Source organism: Chamaea fasciata, unplaced genomic scaffold (genome assembly GCF_029207755.1).
Source record: "Chamaea fasciata isolate MVZ Bird 193981 ecotype frontalis unplaced genomic scaffold, bChaFas1.0.hap1 SCAF_1, whole genome shotgun sequence".
In the NCBI taxonomy this organism is placed as follows: domain Eukaryota; kingdom Metazoa; phylum Chordata; class Aves; order Passeriformes; family Sylviidae; genus Chamaea; species Chamaea fasciata.
In genome coordinates this window covers 152,187,525-152,209,117 of record NW_027094086.1, presented here as the reverse complement: position 1 = coordinate 152,209,117, position 21,593 = coordinate 152,187,525, and the positions used below count along the sequence as shown (strand labels likewise).

General features: G+C 56.0%; 1 protein-coding gene across 3 annotated transcripts in view; it reads left to right on the top strand.

Annotated features, from left to right (window-relative positions):
- The window catches only part of SETD2 (SET domain containing 2, histone lysine methyltransferase), a 53,559-nt gene extending 38,006 nt beyond the window's left edge, over positions 1 to 15,553 (top strand). For 2 of the 3 annotated variants that reach the window (XM_066202230.1, XM_066202238.1), the window contains 9 exons: positions 1,670 to 1,718; positions 2,120 to 2,294; positions 4,622 to 5,321; positions 7,130 to 7,264; positions 8,172 to 8,311; positions 9,185 to 9,296; positions 13,128 to 13,208; positions 13,337 to 13,438; positions 14,934 to 15,553. In XM_066202230.1, coding sequence (XP_066058327.1) covers positions 1,670 to 1,718; positions 2,120 to 2,294; positions 4,622 to 5,321; positions 7,130 to 7,264; positions 8,172 to 8,311; positions 9,185 to 9,296; positions 13,128 to 13,208; positions 13,337 to 13,438; positions 14,934 to 15,095 — 1,656 coding nt within the window. In that variant the 3' untranslated portion in view covers positions 15,096 to 15,553. Of the gene's footprint in view, positions 1 to 1,669; positions 1,719 to 2,119; positions 2,295 to 4,621; positions 5,322 to 7,129; positions 7,265 to 8,171; positions 8,312 to 9,184; positions 9,297 to 13,127; positions 13,209 to 13,336; positions 13,439 to 14,933 lie in introns of those variants that run through there. The other variant, XM_066202243.1, reaches the window with a different exon arrangement.
- Positions 15,554 to 21,593: the final 6,040 nt, after the last annotated feature.

Sequence of the window (21,593 nt, the reverse complement as noted above, 5' to 3'; positions counted from 1 at the left end):
CCGGGGCTTAAATGAAAGGATATTTTTGGGAAGGTGCCCTGGGAAAGCCGGAATGGCAGCGCAGCTCCCCAAAACACTTTATTTGTGATAAAATGAGCGTCTTCCTTTGTGATTTAGTGGGTTTTTTTTTTTATTTTTGGGATGCAGCTGCTGCTCCACCAGCGATGCTCCGTCGGGCACAAACCAGCTGCTTCGTCGCGTTCCGCTGGAAATAACTGGGAATTCTTGGGAATACTGCGTTCCTTCAGGGAGGGAACAGAGCAAGGGCTTGACAGAAGCTGGAATGGAACAAAAATGAGCTTTTTTTTTTTTCTTTTTCCCCCAAACCTTCCAGCACTTGGACAGTCAGAATTGCCGCAAAACCTCTGTAGGATCATGAGCATCCCTGAGGCAAGATGGGATTTGCACAGAATATTCCCATTATGAGCGTGGAAAGGTGCTAATAAACCTCAGTGCTTAATTGGAGGGATGCAGAGTTGGTTCCGGTGACACGGGAAGAGTTATTCCTGCCCAGTCCAGGGGGTTTGCCAAGGACACTGTGCTAAACCTGGGATTCAGGGAAATCCCGATCCTCATTCCCAGCTCTGCTTCCCTTCCTTCCTTCCCACGGTGCCGTCTCCACCTGGAGCTGCCAGGACCTTTGTGATCATCCAGTGCCACCCCTGCCACGGCAGGGACACCTCCCGCTGTCCCGGGCTGCTCCAACCTGGCCTTGGACATTCCCGGGATCCACAAATCTCTGGGAATTCCAGCCCAGCCAGGAATTCCCAATTCCCAATATTCCATCTAAATCTCCTTCTTTCAGCTCGAAGCCATTCCCTGTGTCCCGTCCCTCCATCCCTTGTCCCCAGCCCCTCTCCAGCTCTCCTGGAGCCCCTTTATGGACTCTGAGCTCTCCCTGGATTTCTCCCTTCTCCCGGGGAACGTTCCCAGCTCTCCCAGCCCTGGAGCAGCTCCGGGGCCTCCTGTGGATCTCTCCAGCAGCTCCAGGTGGTTCCTGTGCTGAGGATGAGCCGAGGGTTTGGGCTTTGCTGCTGTTGGAGGCCTGGCGGGTGTTGGTGTCCCACCTCAGCAGGTCCAAGGGGTCCCTCAGGGCCGCCCATTTCCCTTCGGGATGCTCCCACATCAGACATCAGGCCTCGGGAACATCATGGCAGCGTGACCCCCGTCCCCAGTGAGGCCACGGGATGGTCCACGAGGAGATGGTGGCCACCAGAGCCAGGATCACAGCTGCATGGGATGTCTCCAGTGGGAAGGGATCTGTTGGAATCACGCAGCCCAACTGCCCCGCTCCTCGCTGGGGTTATCCCAAACCGCCCTGGGGAGCAGGACAGGGACAGCAGGAGCTGCTGGTGGGACACTCCACCACCACCACCACCACCACCACGGATGGTGTCGGACCCCACAGCTCCGCCCGGAGCTCTTGGGCCCAAAAACTCCACCTGAATCCATCAAAAACCAAACGTGCGGCAGAGGAGATATATGGAAAGCACCACAAAAAACAACCCCCCCCAAAACCCCGGAACTTTTCCTTCAGGAGACCACCCCCTCCCCCTTTTTTTTCTTTTTATTTTCTGGTGGTTTCCTGTGGATGTGTGATTTGTGTGGGTCTGGGGTGGTTTTGGGGGAGCAGCTGGAGTCCTGACCCTGCCCCGTGGCTTTTCCGCAGGAGGTTTATCGCATCCCCAAGAAGAGCCAAGCAGAGAAGGAGAGCAGCGGTAAGTCCTCACCTCTTCCCGTGTTTTCGTCTTCCCGGTTTGTGGAATCCTGGGAAAACAGCTCCTGGGAACTGGGAAAACAGTCGGAGTGGTGGGTGGGGGGGAGATGGGGCAACCTAGATTTAAAATCATGGAATTGGTGAGCCTCGGAAAAGCCCTCCAAGGATGAATCCAAGCATCCCCCAGCACTGCCGAGGCCACCGTGTCCCCAAGTGTCACATCCACAGGGCTGGGAAATCCCTCCGGGGATGGGGACTCCGCGAGGAATATTCCCGATACCCCACCGGAACGTTTCCCGGCACAACTCGAGGCCGTTCCCAAGAGCCAGGGGAGCTCTTACTCCCCAACTGATAATAAAAATCCCATTTATTTATTTTTTTTCCCCTGTTTTTTCCCACCAGCTGGGAGAGAGACAGCCGGGCTCCGGGATCAGACCCCCACTCCCAAGAACCCAAGCCTGAGCCGGGAGCGGGATCCCGAGCGGCAGAGCCAGAGCAAGGAGAGGAAGAGACGCCGAGATTCCCTGTCCCCTCCCTCCTCAGCCTACGAGAGGGGGACAAAGAGGCCGGAGGACAGGCAAGTGGTGGCAAGGAGCTGCCGTATCCCAGGGATCTGCCACGTTCCTGGCGGAGATCTCCGGGAAAAAAAACCAGCCTGGAGATCTTTGGGATGGCCCAGGGCTGGGGGAGGGAGTTTTCTCCAGGTGATGAGATTCAGCCCTGGTGGGATTTGGGAGTTGGTGGTTTCTTTTCCGGGACAAAACTGCGCTTCCATCTTCAGGAGCGTTTTGGGAATGAGGTGGGGGACTGAGGGAAATCACGCAGGAATTTCCTGCGCAGGAATGAGGCATCGTGGGATGGTTTGGGTTGGAAGGACCTTAAAGCCCATCCGGTCCCACGGGGACACCTTCCACTGTCGCAGGGTGCTCCAAGCCCTGTCCAGCCTGGCCTGGGCCACTTCCAGGGATCCAGGGGAACCCAGGAATTCCAGGATGCAGCCCTCCTAATGCAGAGAGCTCCCCTGGCTCCTTCCAAACCCATTCCCTTCTCCTGCTCCACCTCTTCCCGCCGTGCTGGGAATTATTCGGAACTTGGAGCAATCCCTCTCCAAGAGGGAGCGGTGCCCAAAACAGGATTTCCAACTCCAAAACTTCCTCGACTGAGTGCTTTATTCCCTAAAAATACCTGTCAGGACAACAATCCAGGTAGGCGTGATCCCAGCCAGGTCTCCTGCCTTTCCTTGGGAATGGTGGCATCGCGGCTGAGCCCGCGGCTCCTGATGAAGAGAAGGAGGACATTCCGTGTCGTGCAGTTCGGAGGGGCTGGAGATGGTGTCGAAGGCGGCAGAGACGCCGTGGAATTTCCTTTGAAGGAGTCACTCGCTCTGTTGTCCCTCTCAAAGCCACTCCAGAATTAGGGAACAATTGGTGCCGAGTCAGCCAGACGAGGAGACCTCGCGCTGAGCCGAGCTGGGAAAGTTGGAAACATCTGGCTAGGAAACACAGATGTAAATCCATCCCTCCGCCACGAGGCCGGAAACGTCCCCGGGATGTAAATCCTGGATTTTTTGGGGGTTGTTTTAAACAGAACAAGCGGTTTGGTTTTTTTTTTTTTTGGGGTGAGGAGTTGCCGCTCTGGCTCTTCCCCCTGTGCCGTGTCCGTGCTGGTGAAGGAGCAAATTCCTTCTCTGGGAATTCTCCCCGCTCTGAGCATCCCTCTCTGTTATCCCGAGGATTTAATGAGGAAAAAATAACCAAATAGATGGAGAAAGGAACACTAAACCCTCCGTTCCCTTCTTCCCACTCCCTCCGTGGCAGCTGCTTCTCTTCCAAACTCTCCAGGCGGTGCCAGGAAAGACTTTAATTAGGGAAATCCAACCCCTCCCGGCAATGAGGTTCCCATTAAGGGATCCTGCAGCTCCTCTGGGAACGCCAGGAAGCGGCTCCAGCGGATCTCTTGGTGGCAATGTGCCTTTGATATGTAAATGGATCCCAGAATTTGTGGGGAATATCCCGGATGCTTTGTGGAATCCGTTATATTAAAGGCAGCCAAGCATTTTTCCTCGTAATCCCTGCTTTACCACACTCGTAACGTCTGGAAATACCCACCTTTGATCTGAAATTTTCCTTGGTTGGGCTTTGATCAAAGTCCTTGGGCGTTTTTTTGGGTTTTTTTTTTTTCCCCTCCTCCTTTAATTCCCTGGAAAAATCCCTCCAGCTGCTGCGTGGTTTGGGATGAGAACTCTTTAAGGAATTAAAAACCCCCATCCACACCATTTTTTTTTTTTGTAGCTGGAGCTGCGGGTCTGGGAACGAGCAGAATTCCAAACAGGAATGTGCTGCTTGTGATTTCCCTTGTTCTTTGCCGTGTCTGCAGCTCCCATCTGGGGGGTCCTGGCCAAAAAAAAAAAAAAAAATGGAATTCTCACCCCAGCACTGGAATTTGGTAGGGAAAGCTGCTGCTTTGTGAGTTGCTCCCGTTGGGGAGCTGCTTCCAAGTTCCTCGTGTGTCCTGCTTTGGGAGAAGCGTTTCCGGCAGGGCCCGTTTGGGATAGCCTGCGGATTGTGACCTTTCCCTGGGTTCTTTTGGAGATCTGTGGTTCCCTCCCTTCTCCAGGTATCCCGGAGCAGCTCCCCTGTGGCATCCTTGGCCCTCCATCAGCACCAGGCTGACGTTGGCCAATCCGTTGGGATTGCCCATCCTCTGCCCTGGCTCCCTGTGGATGAGTTTCCCTTGAGTTTTCCAGCTGTTTGACCAGCGGGTTTCCCTCGAGTCGCTCAAACAGCCGGAAAAAAAACCGGGAACGTCGTTGTGGGGCATTCCGGGTTTTCCACTGCCCCCTCTCGCTGCCGGAGCCCTGAGCCCTGCAGCTCCCCGAGGCCTCACAGCCCTTTTCCCTGCCAGGTACGACACCCCGGCCTCTTCCAAGAAGAAAGTCCGGCCCAAGGACCGCAACAAGCTGTCCACGGAGGAGCGCCGCAAGCTCTTCGAGCAGGAGGTGGCCCAACGAGAAGCCCAGAAGCAACAGCAGCAGCTCCAAAACCTGGGCATGACCTCCCCGCTTCCCTACGACTCCATGGGCTACGGCACCTCCCACCACGGCTTCATGGGCTACCCTCCCGGCTACCCCATGCAGGCCTACGTGGACCCCAGCAACCCCAACGCCGGCAAGGTGCTGCTGCCCACGCCCACCATGGACTCCATGTGCTCCCCGGCGGGATACGAGCATTCCCAGACTTTGGTGGGACACGCGGTGGAGCCGGCGGCGGCGGCGGCGGCCCTGAGCGCGGCCCCGCAGCCCGTGCCCGTGGTGCAGCACGTTGCCGCCGCCATGGAGGTGGCCGCGCCGCAGTACGTGGCCCAGGGCGACGCCGTGGTGCACCAGGAGGCCGCCAACGTGGCCGTGCTGCCGGTGGCCGCGGCCGGGGCGGTGCAGGGGCAGGGTTACGGCGTGTGGGATTCCGGCCAGCAGCCCGTGGCCGTGCAGCAGCAGCCCTATTCCCCGGCGCAGTCCCAAACGGCCATCTACTACCAGGGCCAGACCTGCCAGACCGTCTACGGAGTGACCTCGCCCTACTCGCAGACCACGCCGCCCATCGTCCAGGTAATGCCAGCTGGGAACAGCTGCCGAGTTACTCACTCTGGGCTCGTCCCTCTGAGTGGGAACAACGTAGAAACGACACACAGACTGTCAGGCTCGTTATTAGCAAGTGGGAGCGATCTCTATGAAATCTTTTACAGACAGTTCCGATGGAGTAAAACACCCGAGTTACTCACTCTGTGCTCGTCACTCTGATTAGGAACGGTGGTAGAAAAGACACACGGACCGTCAGGCTCGTTATTAGCAAGTGAGGGTGATCTTTCCTCTTTGAAATCTTCTTTTATAGACAGTTCCGATGGAGTAAAGCGCCCGAGTTACTCACTCTGTGCTCGTCACGCTGATTAGGAACAGCACTAGAAAAGACACACAGACTGTCAGGCTTGTTATTAGTAAGTGGGAGCGATCTTTCCTCTTTGAAATCTTCTTTTATAGACAGTTCCGATGGAGTAAAACACCTCAGTTACTCACTCTGTTCTTGTCACTCTGAGTAGAAACAATGTAGAAACAACACACAGACTCTCAGGCTCGTTATTAGCAAGTGAGAGCGATCTCTACTCTATGAAATCTTTTACAGACAGTTCTGATGGAGTAAAACACCCGAGTTACTCACTCTGTTCTTGTCACTCTGAGTAGGAACAATGTAGAAACAACACACAGATTCTCAGGCTCGTTATTAGCAAGTGAGAGCGATCTTTACTCTATGAAATCTTCTTTTATACAGTTCTGATGGAGTAAAACACCCGAGTTACTCACTCTATACTCGTCACTCTGAGTAGGAACAACATAAAAACAACTCACAGATTGTCAGGCTCATTATTAGCAAGTGAGAGCGATCTCTACTCTATGAAATCTTCTTTTGTAGACAGTTCCGATGGAGTAAAACTTCACTGGGCAGCAAACCCACCCCTCACCATGATTGCACAGTCAGGAACAGCACCCCTCAGTCGTTCCGTGCAAGTAAACAGCAGGGAGACAAACAACAAACACCTGCAGGGGTTGTTGCACTTTCTCCGAGGAGTGTTTAAATCCCTCCTCCCGGTTTCTCAGGCCACAGTGTCTCGGGATGAGAAATCCGTGCGACTCAGGTTTCCCACAGAGCCCGTGCTGCTGCCTGATTTCTCGCGTTCGGCGTCCAAACGTGCGCTTCTCTCGTTGGAGCACCTTCCTAGCTCATCTCAGGGAACTTGCCCTCCAAGAGCAGGAGGAAAGCACATTCCAGGGGATTTTCCATAAATCAAAGAATCGTGGAATGCTGGAATGAGTGGGGCTGGAAGGAACCGTCAGGAGGATCCAGTTCCACCCCCTGCCGTGGCAGGGACAGCTTCTGTTATCCTGGGTTGCTCCAAGCCCCATCCGGCCTGGCTTTGGACATTCCAAGGGGTGGTGGGTATTGGGAACATCCAGGCATGAGGGACATTGGACACATCCGGGGGGGCGATGGTTCCATCGTTTTTGGGGCCAGTCAGGAATCTGCAGCTCGCAGGAATGTTTTGGGGTTTTTTTGACTGTTGAAGGGAGGAGATTTGTGGATGCAAGCTGAGCGAGTGGGTAAAACATGGATGTGGGAGCTCAACCTCCGTTGGGTTTTGGAAGTAAAGTCTGGAGCTACCGGAATGAATTCCATTACAAAAATCTCAGGGTAGCGTTAGGAAGGAATTCCTGGCTGGGAGGGCGGGGAGGGGCTGGGATGGAATTCCCAGAGAAGCTGTGGCTGCTCCTGGATCCCTGGAGGTGTCCAAGGCCAGGCTGGACATTGGGACTGGGAACAGCTTTTTTGGGAGAAGCAGCTGAGTGCGATTCCCTGTTTGCAGAGCTACGCCCAGCCGGGTCTCCAGTACATCCAGGGCCAGCAGATCTACACGGCCCATCCGCAGGGAGTCATCGTGCAGCCCCCCACGGCCGTCACCACCATCGTGGCCACCGGGCAGCCCCAGGCCATCCAGCAGGTGGGGATCCGGAGGGAGGGAGGGAGGGAGGGAGGGATGGGTGGGTGGATGGATGGATGGATGGAGGGATGGAGGGATGGATGGATGGATGGATGGATGGATGGATGGAGGGATGGATGGATGGAGGGAGGGATGGATGGATGGATGGATGGATGGATGGAGGGATGGATGGATGGAGGGATGGATGGATGGATGGAGGGATGGAGGGATGGATGGAGGGATGGAGGGATGGATGGAGGGATGGGTGGGTGGATGGATGGAGGGATGGATGGATGGATGGAGGGATGGAGGGGTGGAGGGATGGAGGGATGGAGGGATGGATGGATGGATGGATGGATGGATGGAGGGATGGAGGGATGGATGGATGGATGGAGGGATGGATGGATGGAGGGATGGATGGAGGGATGGAGGGATGGATGGATGGATGGAGGGATGGAGGGATGGATGGATGGATGGATGGAGGGATGGATGGAGGGATGGATGGAGGGATGGATGGATGGAGGGATGGAGGGATGGATGGAGGGATGGAGGGATGGATGGATGGATGGATGGATGGAGGGATGGAGGGGTGGAGGGATGGAGGGATGGAGGGAGGGATGGAGGGATGGATGGAGGGATGGAGGGATGGAGGGATGGATGGATGGATGGATGGATGGAGGGATGGATGGAGGGATGGATGGATGGATGGATGGATGGAGGGATGGAGGGATGGATGGATGGATGGATGGATGGAGGGATGGATGGAGGGATGGAGGGATGGATGGATGGATGGAGGGATGGATGGATGGATGGAGGGATGGAGGGATGGAGGGATGGATGGAGGGATGCGGAGGGTTTTCCCATGGGATAAAGAGCTGCCAGGGCACCCTCACAACTTTTCTCTCCATCCCTCCCGTGCCATTTGCAGCCAGAGCTGGTGGTCACCAACAACCTCCTGGACCTGCCTCCGCCTTCCCCTCCCAAACCCAAAACCATCGTCCTCCCTCCCAACTGGAAAACGGCCCGGGATCCTGAGGGGAAGATCTACTACTACCACGTGGTCACCAGGTGGGTGTGGACATCGCCGACCCCTGTCCCCAAGTGTCACATCCAGGGAGCTTTGAGGTCCCTCTGGCATGGGCACTCCAGGGACAACCCTCTCCCTGAAGGAGTTTTCCCTGAACTTCCCCTGACACAACTTGAGGCCGTTCCCTCTTGTCCTGTCGCTGGTTTTTTGGGAGAAGAGCCCAGCTCCCACTTGCGTCGGAAGAAACACGGTTTTCCCAACGTTTTTCCTACACCTTTCCCATCGGTTCTGGGAAGAACCGGGTTTTGGATCAATCCCTGGCAATTAAAATGAATTTTAAGCTTCTGAAGAGGACTTGGTTTAAATTTCCAGCTCCGTGGGAGGTGTGGATGGAGGAATCCACCTCCGAAGGGATAAGCAGGAATATTTTCTTCCATATCCATTTCCTGCTGGCAGTTCTTGTTCCTGGCACACATTTCCCTGCGTCCAGGAATTTTTTTTTCTTGGCGCACAGCAGAGCAGGAACCTTCAAACACCTGGCATTCCAGCTCTGGAGCAGGAATTGGTGAATTGTGTCGTTGGGAAGTCTCGGGATGAGATGAGGAGACCCAAGGGAGCTTTGGTGGAGGCTGAACCTTCCCCGGCGCGTTCCCACCTTTCCACGCTGGGAATTCCATCCCGGTGACGGACATCCCTTGATCCCACAGTCGTCACCGTGCTAGAAAACGGTGCAGATTCCCTTTTTTTTTTTTCACTTCTTCCCGCTTGGAGCCCAGAAACCTCCCAAGTGAAGGACGAGGCCGTGAATTCCGCGCCTCAGGAATTCCGGTGGCCGACGGAATCCGGATGTCCCGGCTGATGGGATCACCCGGTTCCTCCAGGGAGGTGACAGTGACCTGTTTTGGTTCCTGCAGACAAACCCAGTGGGATCCTCCCACGTGGGACAGCCCCGGGGACGAGGCCAGCCTGGAGCACGAGGCCGAGATGGACCTGGGCACCCCCACGTACGACGAGAACCCCATGAAGGTGAGGGGGCAGGAATCTTCGGGATGGGACTCCTGGGATGGGGAGGGCAGCGAGGAGCTGGGAAGTGCCAGGGGGACGGAGGTGACCCCAAATCCTTTCGGAGTGGCTCCGCTGGCCACTGTTCCAGCCAGCGCGGACACCGCGCTTCCCTGAGGTTCTGCCCTGGATTCCAAGCTGTGTGCGGAGCTGGCCGGGAAAACGGGAATGAGAGGGGGGAATAACGTTGAAAAAGGACAAGAAAATTACGGATGTAGCTCAGGAGTCTTTTCCCAGGCATTTCTGATCCCTTCGAAAGCTGGAGGGAATCCACGGCAAGGAAGGAATCCGTTCTCCCGCTGCTCGGGGTGCTCCCACATTCCTGGGATTTCCCAGGAGCATCCCAGCTGGCCGCTGTTGCCTTTCCATGTGCTGCCAGGATCGCAGGGGTTAATCCCGTTCCAGGAACGCCTCCGGGTGCTCCAGCCAGGAATCCTGGCCAGTTCACTCCCGACAAATATTCATCTCCCTGGAAAAAAAAAAAGAGTTTGTTGGAAAATGAGCTCAGAGCTGGCACTCCCCGCTCAGCCAAGGGCCTTGCTGCTTCCGCAGAGAAATCCAGGGAAACCTTTCCGAGGGTTTTTATCCCGTGCCATTCCCTGATACTCCGGCACCTTGGGCTTGCAAAATACCCTTGAAGGATGTTGGGATTGAGCAAGAGAACGTTCATCGGGAGGCTCTAAAGGGAGATTTGGAGCTGGAATCGCTGGGAACTGCATCCCTGGGAAGGGATGAGCTGGAGCTGAGCGGTGGAGAGCGGCTTGGAGATGTTTGGGATCGTCCCTGGGGAATGGGAACGAGGTGCCGAGGAGAAGGTCGGGCTCTTCCGAGCCGGGACACGGAGCTGTGCTGGTGCTTTTCCAGCCTGGGAGTGGTTTCCCTGTGGAATTCTGAGGGTCTCGGGGCTGACCTCGGGCTGAGGTGGTTCCTCCTCGCTCCACAGCTTTAATTCCTTCTCTTCTGGGCCGGGAAAGGTCGGGTTGTTTTATTTTCTTTTTCCTGGCACTGAATTCCCGTGGTCGCAGCTCCCTGCCTCCTAACCGCTCCCAGCCTGAAATCACAACCGCATTCCTGGGATTTTTGGTTTTGCTCTCCTCCCCACCCCACACCTTTCCCAAGTGGATTAAACCCACCGGCACCGTGGCTCCCGACAGCTGCTGCTGCTATTCCCGGTGTTCCCGGCCTGGGAGGGAGGATTTTCATGGAAAGGCACAAGGGGGAGTGGCAAGCCCTATTTTCCCTAAAAAAAAGCACCCTTGAAATCCTGGGGTTTTTTCCCCCCTTGGAAAACGGCTTTCCTGAGGGAATGGCCCAGCAGGAAAGCTGGCAGGGGGATGACACAGGGGCCGGGGGCTGAAGGTTTTGCGTCCTTTCGGCTGGAAAACGTTTGGATTTGGGATGAGTTTGTCCCTGCCCGTTGGTTCTCCGTGGAAAGGCTGGTGTCACTGGAGCTGCTGGAGTAGAGAATCCCGGTCAGGCTCCTCAGGGTTTTTCCCAACCATTTGGATTCTTGATCCCATCCCAGGCTGCTTTCTCCCCCCCATCTTCGTGGCTTCTCCATTCCCAACTTCTCCCGAGGCCGGAAAACAGGGACAGCGCCGTTCTGGGGATCGGCCCGTGTCAGTTTTCCTGGCAGCCGTTGGATTACGGGATTTCACTTGGGAGGGGCTGAGGGAGGAAGGCCTTGATAGGGAGGCTTGTGATATTAAAATGAATTAAAAACGGAATTCTGGCCGAAAATTAGGAAGAATTCTCCAAGGAGGAGATGGGCGCCTCGGAGGAGCTTGGAAATGGGCTTTTGGTTTCTCCTCCTCGCCTTTCCATGCCAATTTTTGACACGGATTTTTTTTCCCCCTCATCCCACATGGAGAGGGCTTGGATGGAGAAGGGATTGGGATGGAGAAGAGTTTAGTGATGGAGAAGGAATTTGGGGATGGAGAAGGATTTGGGGGTGGAGAGAGATTGGGGCGGTAGAAGGGTTTGGGAATGATGGGGAGTTTGGGAATGACAAGGGTTTGGGAGTGATGAGGGGTTTGGGAAGGTTTGGGAATGACGAGGGGTTTGGGAATGACAAAGGATTTGGGAACGATGGATTTGGGAATGCCGAGAGGTTTGGGAAGGGTTTTGGCATGAGGAAGGGTTTGGGAATGATGGGGTTTGGGAAGTTTGAGAATGATGAGAGGTTTGGGAAGTTTGGGAACGGGAAGGGTTTCCCAACGGAGCACTGCGGAGTCTGTGGCAGAGCCCTCCGGAGCCATCTGCTCCCCATTCCCATTCCCATTCCCCCATTCCCATTCCCATTCCCTATGGATTAAAAGGGATTTTTTCCCTGCTTTTTTCAGCCTTAAACACTTTTAAAAAGCGGGAAATTTTTTGTTTTAATTAAAAAGAAATACTGGGACATCATCCCCGAGCGGGAGGAGAAGGCAAACCTCCCTCAGCTTTCCAAACCTTTCCCAAATCCTGCTCTAACAAACCCCTCCAATCCGAGCTGGGATGACCTGGATCCCGGAGCTCTCCCAGAACCCGGTGCTGCTGCGGGGATGCCGCTTTTCCCTTGGGAGGCTCCGGGCCTTGGGATGGGAGCGCGTGGGAGGTGGGTGTGGATCCAGCGGGAAGGGATGGGCTCCGGGATGCGGCTGGGGCCCATCCTACTCCCTTAGTCAGTCGGGGATCAGTGCACAGGGAAGCAGCCAGAAATTCCAGGGAAATTCCCTTTATCTTGGATGTTCATAATCCCTGGGAATGTTTGGGGGGGAGCCCCAGGCCTCCCAGGGAATTCCTGGAGGAAAATCCATCACCCCAGGGCTCGCTCCCACCAGCCCCAGGACCCGCTCCTGATCTTTTTCCAGCTTTTTTTTTTTCCCAAAGAAAACAAGAGCAAGGAGTGGTGCCTGTGCCTCCCAGCCCAGGAGTGTGCTGGGAATTGGGCCAGGATTGGGCTGGGAAGTGTTTTGGGAACGAGCTGGGGAGCGCCAGGAGCGAGGCTGGGAAATGCTGGGACTGGGCTGGGATGAACTGGGAACTGGGCCTGGATCGGACTGGGAAGTTCGCTGGGATGAACTGGGAACTGGGCCTGGATCGGACTGGGAAGTTCACTGGGATGAACTGGGAATTGGGCCTGGATCGGGCTGGGAAGTTCGCTGGGATGAACTGGGAATTGGGCCTGGATCGGGCTGGGAAGTTCACTGGGATGAACTGGGAATTGGGCCTGGATCGGACTGGGAAGTTCGCTGGGATGAACTGGGAATTGGGCCTGGATCGGACTGGGAAGTTCGCTGGGATGAACTGGGAATTGGGCCTGGATCGGACTGGGAAGTTCGCTGGGATGAACTGGGAATTGGGCCTGGATCGGACTGGGAAGTTCGCTGGGATGAACTGGGAACTGGGCCTGGATCGGGCTGGGAAGTTCGCTGGGATGAACTGGGAATTGGGCCTGGATCGGGCTGGGAAGTTCGCTGGGATGAACTGGGAATTGGGCCTGGATCGGACTGGGAAGTTCGCTGGGATGAACTGGGAATTGGGCCTGGATCGGACTGGGAAGTTCGCTGGGATGAACTGGGAATTGGGCCTGGATCGGACTGGGAAGTTCGCTGGGATGAACTGGGAATTGGGCCTGGATCGGGCTGGGAAGTTCGCTGGGATGAACTGGGAATTGGGCCTGGATCGGGCTGGGAAGTTCGCTGGGATGAACTGGGAATTGGGCCCGGGAATGGGGCAGGAATCCCCCTGGGAGTGGGGCTGTCCCCAGGGTGGGGACAGGGCCGCGTTCCCATCCCGGTGTTCCCTCTCCAGTCTTCCAAGAAGCCCAAGACGGCGGAAGCCGACACGTCCAGCGAGCTGGCCAAGAAGAGCAAGGAGGTGTTCAGGAAAGAGGTGAGGGATCCCAGCCCGGGAATGGGATGGGATCCATGGGATGGGATGGGATCCATGGGCTGGGATCCATGGGCTGGGATCCATGGGCTGGGATCCATGGGATCAGGACGCCGCGCCGTGTCCCGCAGATGTCCCAGTTCATCGTGCAGTGCCTGAATCCGTACCGCAAACCCGACTGCAAGGTGGGCCGGATCACCACCACCGAGGACTTCAAACACCTGGCACGCAAGGTGGGAACGTGGGGACGTGGGGACACGGGGACACAGGGACGTGGGGACACAGGGACGTGGGGACACAGGGACACGGGGATGTGGGACATGGGGCCATGGGAGCTACAGGGCCAGCGGGGTTTGGGGGACACGGGGACAAAGGGACGGCCCCAGGAACTGGGATCGTGTCATTCCCAACCGCCTGGCAAGGAGAAACGGTGGGGGGGGGGATATTGGGAGAACAATAGGAAATATTTCGGGAATGTTCGGGGGAATAACAGGGAATATTCGGGCAATAACATCCCCAGCAGCTCAGGGAATATCAGGGAATAATGGAGGACTGATGGATCAGTGATAGGGAGGAATGATGGGAAATGTTGAGGGAATCTTCGGGGAATAGCAGGAACGGTTTGGGGAATATGTGGGCAGTGGCAGGAGGATGATTTTGGGAATATTTGGGGAATAATAGGAAACATTTGGGGAGCGATTGTGAATATTGGCGCAAGAATTCCAGGTATTTAGGGAATATTTGGGAAATAATAGCAAATGGGATATTTGGGGAGTAATAGGAAAATAGCTTGGGAGTGTTTGGAAAACAACAGCGGACAGTGGGGGAACAATAGCAAATATTTGGGGAATATTTGGGGAATATTTGGGGAATATTTGGGGAATATTTGGGGAATATTTGGGGAATATTTGGGGAATATTTGGGGAATATTTGGGGAATATTTGGGGAATATTTAGGGAATATTTGGGGAATATTTGGGGAATATTTGGGGAATATTTAGGGAATATTTGGGGAATATTTGGGGAATATTTGGGGAATATTTGGGGAATATTTGAGAAATATTTGGAGAATATTTGAGGAATATTTGGGGAATATTTGGGGAATATTTGGAGAATATTTGAGGAATATTTGAGGAATATTTGGGAAATATTTGAGGAATATTTGGGGAATATTTGAGGAATATTTGGGGAATATTTGGGGAATGTTTGAGGAATATTTGAGGAATATTTGGGAAATATTTTAGGGAATATTTGGGGAATATTTAGGGAATATTTCAGAAATACTTGTGAAATATCTGGGGAGTAATAGGAAAATAACTTGGGAATGTTTGGAAAAGAACAGCAGATATTTGGGGAACAATGCCAAATATTTAGGGAATATTTCGGGAATATTTGAGGAATATTTGGGGAATATTTGGGAAATATTTTAGGGAATATTTGGGGAATATTTGGCGAATATTTGGGGAATATTTGGGGAATATTTTAGGGAATATTTTAGGGAATATTTGGGGAAATATTTGGTGAATATTTGGGGAACATTTTAGGGAATATTTAGGGAATATTTAGGGAACATTTGGGGAACGTTTGGGCACCAAAGCGACAGGAACTCGGGGAATACCGGCCAGTCGGAGGGAGCGTTTGGCCGTTGGGATCCGAGCAGCCGGCGAAGTGCCCAGGGCGGTGTTGGGGTGGGAATCGCGGGGCTCACTGCGCCGTCCCCGCCGCACAGCTCACCCACGGCGTGATGAACAAGGAGCTCAAGTACTGCAAGAACCCCGAGGACCTGGAGTGCAACGAGAACGTCAAACACAAGACCAAGGAGTACATCAAGAAGTACATGCAGAAATTCGGGATCCTCTACAAGCCCAAAGAGGACACGGAGCTGGAATAACCCTCGGGAAAGTCCCCCCCAGCTGGGATTCCGAGCCACCAACCTGTGAATTTATTATTAATATTATTATTATTATTATTATAATTATTATGACGATGAATTTTTTTTTTAATTTTCTTTTTTTTGTTTTGTTTTGGTTTTTTTTTTTTGTTTTTTTTTTTTTAAAGGAAAACAAACTTGGTTTCCCGTCGCCGAGGACGAGCCGGGCTTTGCCAAGCTTGGTTTCCTTAAGCCAGGCTTAGCCAAGCCCAGCCTCTCCCGAGCTCTGTATTATATTTTAACGTGTATGTGAATATATTGATAATAATTTGCTTTTTTTTTTTCTTTCCCCCCTCCTTCTTCAGCCCCAAACTTGCCAATCCTACGGGAACGTTTTGACAGGAGACTTTTTTTTTTTGGGAGGGGTGGTTTATTCCCGGATTTTATTTTATTTTTAAAATTTTTTTTTTTGGTTGCTGTTTTCCTTGTTTTTTTCTTTTTTTTTTCTCCTTTTTTCCCCTCTGTTTTCCCCTCCCCCCCTGTAAATAACTGCGGATTTCTGGCCGTGTTGATAAGATTGATTTTACTGCTTCGAGCGATTTTACTTTATCCAATTTTTACGGAACTTTTTATGTAAAAAAAAAAACCCAAAAAAAAAAACCAAAAAAAAACCAAAAAAAAAAATCACCAACGGGCAAAAAAAAAAAAAAAAAAAAAAAAGAGAAAAAAATAAAAAAAATTAAAAGAAAAGAAAAAAAAAACCACCAAAACCCCCCCCAAAATCGACGGTGGGCAGGGCCAAAGGGGGACCTGGCTCGGGATGTCCCCTCACCCCTGGGGACCTCCTGTCACCCTCAGCATTCCCGGGAATTTGGATCCTCTGGGAAGGGAAGTTGGAGGTGACCCGGGAGCATTCTGGGCGTTAAAAATGACTTTTTTCTGTCCCCGGTGCCACCTGCCTTGGGGTGTTCGGGGTGTCCCCTCCGCGCCCGGGCTGGGACACGCGTGGGGACAATCCCAGGGACAGCTGAGGGGACACGACCCTGGGGAAACGGGGGACACCTGGGGACACCCGGGACACCCGAGGGGGAACATTCCCGGGACAAAGGGACACCTGGGGACACCCAGACCCATCCCGGGGATGCAGGGACACCCAAGGACATGTCCTGGGGACAAAGGGACACCTGGGGACACCCGGGACACCCGAGGGGGAACATTCCCGGGACAAAGGGACACCCAAGGGACCACATTCAAGGGACAAACACACACCTGGTGACACCCGAGGGGACACCTCCCACACGGACACACACGAGGACACAAACCCTGGTGGCACCAGTGACACGTTTAATGTCCCCACCGCCGGGACCGGCCACCAAAGAGTCCCCGTCCCACCCCCCGGAATCCCTATAAAAGTACAAAACCCAGGTGAAAAAAAACCCCAAACTCCCCGGGAATCCATGGGGACACGGGAGCGCGGCCGCGGGTGTCACACGGCCGAGGTGACATCCCCCGCTGTCCCCGCGGCCGCGGGTGTCACACGGCCGAGGTGACATCCCCCGCTGTCCCCGCGGCCGCGGGTGTCACACGGCCGAGGTGACATCCCCCGCTGTCCCCGCGGCCGCGGGTGTCACACGGCCGAGGTGACATCCCCCGCTGTCCCCGCGGGGCGCAGCTCCAGCAGCCGCTCCAGCTCTGCCGGCTCCTCCCGGCGCCGCGGGGACAGCGGGGACAGCTCGGGCGGCGCTGCGGGGACGGACGGGCTCAGCACCCCGGGGTGCCACCCCGGCTGGGTGGGGCCGGGGCCCGAGCCCCCCGGGAGGGGCAGGGGACCCCCGACCCCATCAAAGTGTTCCCCGGTCCCGCTGGGGGCTCCCCGACCCCTTTGGGTGCTCCCTGATCCCACTGGGAGTTCCCGACCCCTTTGGGTGCTCCGTGATCCCATTATCCCATTATCCCATCCCAAATTCTCAGATGCCCCCAAACCCTGACCCTCCCCAGGGTCTGGGTGTCCCCAAACCCGCGGATGTCCCCAAACCCCCCCAGCTCTGGGTGTCCCCAACCCACCAATGTCCCCCCAAATCCCCCTGGGGCTGGGTGTCCTCAAACCCCCCCAGCTCTGGGTGTCCCCAAACCCACGGATGTCCCCCCCACGCCCCCAGCTCTGGGTGTCCCCAAACCCACGGATGTCCCCCCCACGCCCCCAGCTCTGGGTGTCCCCAAACCCACGGATGTCCCCCCAAACGCCCCCAGCTCTGGGTGTCCCCAAACCCACGGATGTCCCCCCAACGCCCCCAGCTCTGGGTGTCCCCAAACCCACGGATGTCCCCCCAAACCCCGGCAGGCCTGGATGTCCCCAAATCCCCCCGGGGCTGTCCGTCCCCACGCCCCCGGCCCGGCTGTCCCCACGCCGCCGTCCCCGCTCTCTCACGGGGCTGTGTCGCCTCCAGGCCACCGCTGTCCCCCCGCAGCTTCTCGGCGTCCCCCGCGTCCCCCGCGTCCCGCGCCTTGTCCAGCTGCCGCTTCTTCCTGCAGGTGTCCCAGCTGCGGGGGGGAGGGGGGGGTGTCACCGGGGGTCCCCAAATCCCCGCCCGTCCCCTCCCCGCACCCCTCGGAGCCCCCCACTCACCATTTGAAGGCGACATACGCCAGGAGCCCCACGACGAGGGCGGCCAGGAGCGCGCAGTACAGGGGGATGATGTCCCCGGGGGGCTCCGGGGGGACCCCCGACACCGGCGGGGTCAGCCGGGGCTCCCCCGGCACCGGCGGCGTGCCCTCGGCATCGTCTGTGGGCAAGCCCGAAACGCGGGAAAGGGAACGGCGACATTGCAGGGGACGAACGGGGACAAGGGGGGAAGGGTGAGACCCCCGGGGCGTGGGGACAAAAACAGGTCACCCACCCCCCCCCACCCCGGGGGGAACTGAGACACGGAAAGGGGGGCGAGGGGAAAAAGGGGATGAGGGGAAAAGGGGGAATGAGGGACCAAAGGGGAAATTGAGGCAAAAAAGAATGAGGGACAAAAGGGGAACGAGGTGAAAAAGGGGAAACTGAGGCACGAAAAGGAGGAAGGAGGGGGAAAAGGGAATTTGAGGCACAAAAAGGGAATGAGGGACAAAGGGGGATGAGGTGAAAAAGGGAGATTGAGGCACAAAAAGCGGCAATAGGGGACAAAAGGGGAAATTGAGGCACAAAATTGGGGATGGGATAAAAAGGGGGAAACTGAGGCACGGAAAGGGAAACTGAGGCACGAGGGAAAACTGAGGCACAACAAGGGGGACGAGGTGAAAAGGGAAACTGAGGCACAAAAAGGGGAACGAGGGACAAAGGGGGAAACTGGGGTGCAAGGAAATCGGGTGAAAAAGGGAAACTGAGGCAGAAAAAAGGGGGAATTAGGAGCAACATAGGGAAAGTGAGGCACAAAAGGGAAAGTGAGGCAGGAGAAGGGGGAAATTAAAGAGCAAAACGGGGAAACTGAGGCACGATACGGGAAATGAAGGAATGACACGAGGGAAGGGACACGATGAGGGGAAACGGAGGCACGAAGGGGAAACTGAGGAACAAGGGGAAATTAAGGAGCAACATGGGGAAACTGAGGCACGAGAAGGGGAAATTAGAGAGCAACGAGGGGAAACTGAGGCACAAAAGGGGAAATTGAGGCACAAAAAGGGAAACGGAGGAACAAAAGGGAAACGGAGGAATGACATGAGGAGACGGACATGACGAGGGGAAACTGAGGCACAAAAGTGGAAATTAAGGAATGACATGAGGAAGCGGACACGATGAGGGGAAACTGAGGCACAAAAGGGAAACGGAGGCACGAAGGGGAAATTAAGGAGCAACATGGGGAAACTGAGGCACGAGAAGGGGAAATTAGAGAGCAACGAGGGGAAACTGAGGCACAAAAGGGGAAATTGAGGAGTGACATGAGGAAACGGACACGATGAGGGAAAACTGAGGCACGAAGGGGAAACGGAGGCACAAAGGGGAAACTGAGGCACTAAAGGGGAAACTGAGGCACAAAGGGGAAACGGAGGCACAAAGGGGAAACGGAGGCACGAAAGGGGAAACGGAGGCACGAAAGGGGAAACGGAGGCACGAAGGGGAAACGGAGGCACGAAAGGGGAAACGGAGGCACGAAAGGGGAAACGGAGGCACGAAGGGGAAACGGAGGCACGAAAGGGGAAACGGAGGCACGAAGGGGAAACGGAGGCACGAAAGGGGAAACGGAGGCACAAAGGGGAAACTGAGGCACGAAAGGGGAAACGGAGGCACGAAGGGGAAACGGAGGCACGAAAGGGGAAACGGAGGCACAAAGGGGAAACTGAGGCACGAAAGGGGAAACGGAGGCACGAAAGGGGAAACGGAGGCACGAAAGGGGAAACGGAGGCACGAAGGGGAAACGGAGGCACGAAAGGGGAAACGGAGGCACGAAGGGGAAACGGAGGCACGAAAGGGGAAACGGAGGCACGAAAGGGGAAACGGAGGCACAAAGGGGAAACGGAGGCACGGAAGGGGCCCAGCCCCCCCAGTTCCCCCCTTCGGGGTCCCGGAGGCACTCACGGCCGCAGGGCGGGCAGGGCGGGCACGGCTCCTCCGGCTCCTCCTCCGCGGGGCTCCGCGCTGCGGGTTTGGGCCGTTTTAGGGTTTTTTTGGGGTTGTTTTATTTTTTTTTGAGGGGGCGGGTTTAGCTGGGTTCGGGGTGGTTTTGGGGGATACTCACTGCGGGCGCAGGGTGGGCAGAGGTTGTCGCAGGGCTCGGGGACACCGGGGGGACACGGGGGACACCCCCCACCCCGCCCCGGTACCTGCGGGCACAGCGAGGGTCCTGCCTCAGTTTCCCTTGAATCCTTTAATTCCCATCGGGACCCACCCCCAAAACCATGGGGGAAAAAAAAACAACCCAAAAAAACCCCCCCAAAAAAGTGGGAAAAAAAATAAATAACGGGAAATAAATAAAGGGAAAGCAAACGGAGAGAGTAACGAGGAAAGGAAATAAACAGTAAATAAAACCGAGATCAAAGGGCTTCGGGACGGGAAGGAATGAAAAGAAAGCGGCGAAATGAAAGGAAGGGGGAAAAGGTGAGCCAAATTAAAATGGAAGGAGGGAAAATAACGTGAAAGAAAGCGAAATAGGACAAGGGGAAATAAAACGGGGGAAAATTAAATGGAATTTTAAAAGGGAAATTGAAAAAAAAAATAAAAGAGGAAAATTAAGCGCAATTCGTAAAAGAGGAAAATAAAAATATAAGGGAAAAAAAGGATGATAAAAATAAAATTTAAAAAAAGTATATAAAAAGGAAAATAAATAAAAAAACCCCAGGAAAATAAAGAAAATAAAGTGGGAAAAAAAAAAAAAGAAAAAAAAAAAGGAGGCAAATGGAATAAAATGAAAGAAAAGGAATTGAACCGAAACGACTCAAACTGAACCGAACCAAACCCTAAAAAACTGAAACAAAAGCCACGGAGCGAAGTGACCCGGAGCGCCCCGGGGGCAGCGGGAGAACGCAGCCCGTCCCATCCCGTTCCCAATCCCGGTCCCGTCCCGGTCCAATCCCGGTGCCGTCCCGTTCCCATCCCGTTCCCAATCCCGGTCCAATCCCGTTCCCATCCCGGTCCCAATCCCGTTCCCATCCCGGTGCCGTCCCGTTCCCATCCCGGTCCCAATCCCGGTCCAATCCCGGTGCCGTCCCATTCCCATCCCGTTCCCAATCCCGGTCCAATCCCGGTGCCGTCCCGTTCCCATCCCGTTCCCGGTCCCGTCCCGCCCGCACCGGGCTCAGCAGCAGCAGCAGCAGCAGCGGCACCGGGAGCGGCCGCATCGCCGGCACCGGCCCGGGACCCCGCTCCGGGCCGGGCCGAACCGAGCCGAGCGGTGCCGAACTGCTCCGAGCCGCTCCGAACCGCTTCGGCTCCGCCCGCTTCGGTCCCGTCCGGCACCGCTCGGGCCCGGTTCGGCCCCGCTGCGTCCCGGTTCGGTCTCCTTGCGTCTCGTTTGGCTCTACGGGGTCCCGGTTCGGTCTCGCTGGATCTCCGTTCGGCCCCGCTGGGTCCCGGTTTGGCCCCGCTCGGCCCCGCTGGGTCCCGGTTCGGCCCCGCCGGGTCCCGGTTCGGCCCCGCCGGGTCCCGGTTCGGCCCCGTTCGGCCCCGCCGGGTCCCGGTTCGGCCCCGCTCGGCCCCGCTCGGCTCCTCTCGGCCTCTCTGGGTCCCGGTTCGGCCCCGCCGGGTCCCGGTTCGGCCCCGCTCGGCCCCGCCGGGTCCCGGTTCGGCCCCGCTCGGCCCCGCTCGGCTCCTCTCGGCCTCTCTGGGTCCCGGTTCGGCCCCGCCGGGTCCCGGTTCGGCCCCGCTCGGCCCCGCTCGGCTCCTCTCGGCCTCTCTGGGTCCCGGTTCGGCCCCGCCGGGTCCCGGTTCGGCCCCGCTCGGCCCCGCTCGGCTCCTCTCGGCCGCCCCGTCGCGCCTGGGCCGGGCCGGGCTGGGCGTGGCTCCCCCGGGCAGGGTCGGGAGGGGCGCGCTCCCATTGGCTA